The 2,851-nt window shown below is 39.8% G+C and overlaps 1 protein-coding gene across 1 annotated transcript in view; it reads left to right on the forward strand.

The window, feature by feature from the left end:
* The window catches only part of TGIF1 (TGFB induced factor homeobox 1), a 14,269-nt gene extending 11,446 nt beyond the window's left edge, over nt 1–2,823 (forward strand). The window contains exon 3 of the mRNA XM_018553421.1: nt 2,199–2,823. Within this exon, the coding sequence (XP_018408923.1) occupies nt 2,199–2,768 (570 nt within the window). The 3' untranslated portion in view covers nt 2,769–2,823. The remainder of the gene's footprint in view (nt 1–2,198) is intronic.
* Nucleotides 2,824–2,851: the final 28 nt, after the last annotated feature.

Raw genomic sequence — 2,851 nt, forward strand, 5'->3', positions numbered from 1 at the left:
GGACGACCCCAGGCAAAACAATCAAAATAGACAAAAAATACAACGTGGATTTTCCTTCCTTCCATTTTTTCACATTCCTTTTTTTCCTTTTTTTTTCACATTGAAAGTCCTAGTTCCCTTCACATCAGAGCCCCCCCCATTTAGAAACAAATTTAAAAGCACCCCTGGCAAAGCCACAAGGCACCCTAGTTGAGAAAGGCTCACCTAGACAAAGTGAAGGGAAATCCAACATTTTAGTCATTGGAGCAAGACATTTTAGGTAAAAGCCCTTAATTGATACACCTGTGCCTATGACACTTCTCTAAAGCAGGCCACACACCTCTAAAGCAGGCCACACACCTATAGATTATCTGCTGATTTTCTATGGACAAATGGCAAAAGTGCAACAGGTTTGCTCTATTCGCACAGTTTAGCATAGATGGAGGAATCTCCCACTGGACCAAGTTACAGCATCTTGCAAGTCGGCCCTGCTGGCTTTCAAAAAACCTGAACAATGCCTGCATCTAATCCAGGTTGTATTGGATTCTGAGAGCCAGCGGGGCCGACTTGCAAGATGCTGAAGCTTGGCCCAGTGGGAGATTCCTCCATCCACAGTTTAGCATAGATGGAGGAATCTGTTGCACTTTTCCCATCTGACCATAGAAATTCTGCAGATAATCTATAGGTGTATTGCCAGCTTTAGATGGGGATTTTGTTGACTTTGGAGAGATTTTACTCTCGTTTCCTGTTTGTCTCCAGGACTAGAAGCTTGTCTCCAGGACTAGAAGTTAAGAGGAATCTCCCCAGCAAGACATAGGCAGCAAAAAATAACCTGATGGGGGCTTTAAGCCTAACGTCATCTGAAGCTCATAAGAAGATCCAGCTTGACATACACTTTAAGGCCTTGTGACGCTCTCAATAACAGTAGCTTTAGCCTGATTTTGGTGTTGTCACAATAGCTTGTTAGCAATCGTCCCAAATATCAAAAGGTTGGATTTTTTTTTTATTGGAGTCGTGTCAACCAGGTTTGCTTCATATTTTCAAGAACATGGCTTTAAAAGGTTTTGGTGCAAATTCTGTTTTTAGTGCCAATTCTGAAGAAAAGTTGCCATGTTTATGAATTTTAGCATGACGTTCATGGTCCTGAGGACAAGGCTGCTTTGCAGTGTAATGGTTAACATTGTGCACTTTGGAATGAGGTAATTGAAGACATGCCTGGTAGCACAGTAAGTTCAGCAGTCTAGTGAGTCACTCTACTCTCTGCTAGAAGACAAACAGCATCTTGTTTCAAAGGAAAATTTCCCACCATTTGCCTAAGGTATGGGAAATGACATGTAAGGAACAGTTAAAAATAAAAGCATTCAGCTGGTTCATAAATGTATCTCTCCTCAGGCTTTATTAGGTAGGGCTTCTTATGTGTATTTTGACAACTGGCCCTTTGTGTCAGTACTGGCTGCTATTTCACACGTTTCATTCAACAGATGTGACCAGAGTTGTAAGGGATTTTTTTTCCACCTTCTGCTTTTTAATACTTTGGGAAATATTATTATTAAGTATCAATAAAACTTTGAAACTGCTTTTATACACTGATAACATATCTTGATATTCTGCTTTTATGATTCCCCAACTGTCAAAATGTGCAAAGCACGTATACAATGTATGTGGTACACATGTGCAGAATGGAACATCAAATAGACCAACAGCACATGAAAAGTATTCTGCTACATGATCATTTCTGAATATTGATATATGCAGATAAAGGGATAGAGATGTTGTCATTTATTATTTTCTTTTTAATTTAATGCTGCAGATATATATCGATATAGATAGATAGATATATAGATATCATTTATTTATTTTTTTATGTATTTTTTGTGCAAGCTTTTAGTATGTTAATCTGTAATGTAAGTTACACTGGGCTGACTTCCTAAGTACATAGTTTTACATGGGTGTAACTGATATTGGTCTGAAAAATCCAGATGCTCTATGTAATGCAAATTCCTACAGTACTTCTCAATCTCAGAATTACAACAGGGTTGGGCAATATTTTATCCCCATTCATTGATTCTCCACAAGATGCTTAGGCTGTTTGTCATTTTTTTGGAACAGCTGATGAGCCAAAGGGTTTTTTTTTTTTTTTCCTTTCCAGTACTATATTTTCATATCATTTTAAGTGCATATAGCCTACTCATTGATTCCATCTTTTCCTTTTTTTGCAGGTTTGTAACTGGTTCATCAATGCACGGCGTAGACTTTTGCCTGATATGTTAAGAAAGGATGGCAAGGATCCGAATCAGTTCACCATTTCTCGAAAAGGGGCCAAAATCACTGATGTGATCCAGATGGATTCTCCTACAGGGACAAAGCCCTACATTCCCACTATAGACGAAAACTCTTTTCACATAAGTTCAACAGGTTCTAACCAGAACTCAGGGAAGTTGCTGGCCTCTCAACTGTCTTCTCAACAGTCTCTCCTGGCCCGGCCCTCAGTCATCTGTCATACCACTGTAACATCACTGAACGATGCTCCTTTCAACTTCACCCATGTGTTGAATGCTGGACAGATCCCAGACCAGCAGCAGACCGAGGCAAACAACCTAACAGAGACCTCACTTGTATGCCACGAAGACACTAAACTAGGACAAAACACAAGCCCACAGAGCGGACTTTTCAACACTCCTCCACCTACCCCACCAGATCACAATCAGGATTTCAGTGGCTTCCAGTTATTGGTTGATGTTGCCCTCAAGCGAGCAGCAGAGATGGAGTTGCAGTCAAAACTGTCCTAACTTTTCCTGACTTGTAAAGTGTTCAGAACATTTCTTTTGAACTCCTTGAGTTGATATCAAAGACCTTTTGCATTATTTTTTTC

Source organism: Nanorana parkeri, unplaced genomic scaffold (assembly GCF_000935625.1).
Source record: "Nanorana parkeri isolate BGI_ZX_2015 unplaced genomic scaffold, ASM93562v1 scaffold7, whole genome shotgun sequence".
In the NCBI taxonomy this organism is placed as follows: domain Eukaryota; kingdom Metazoa; phylum Chordata; class Amphibia; order Anura; family Dicroglossidae; genus Nanorana; species Nanorana parkeri.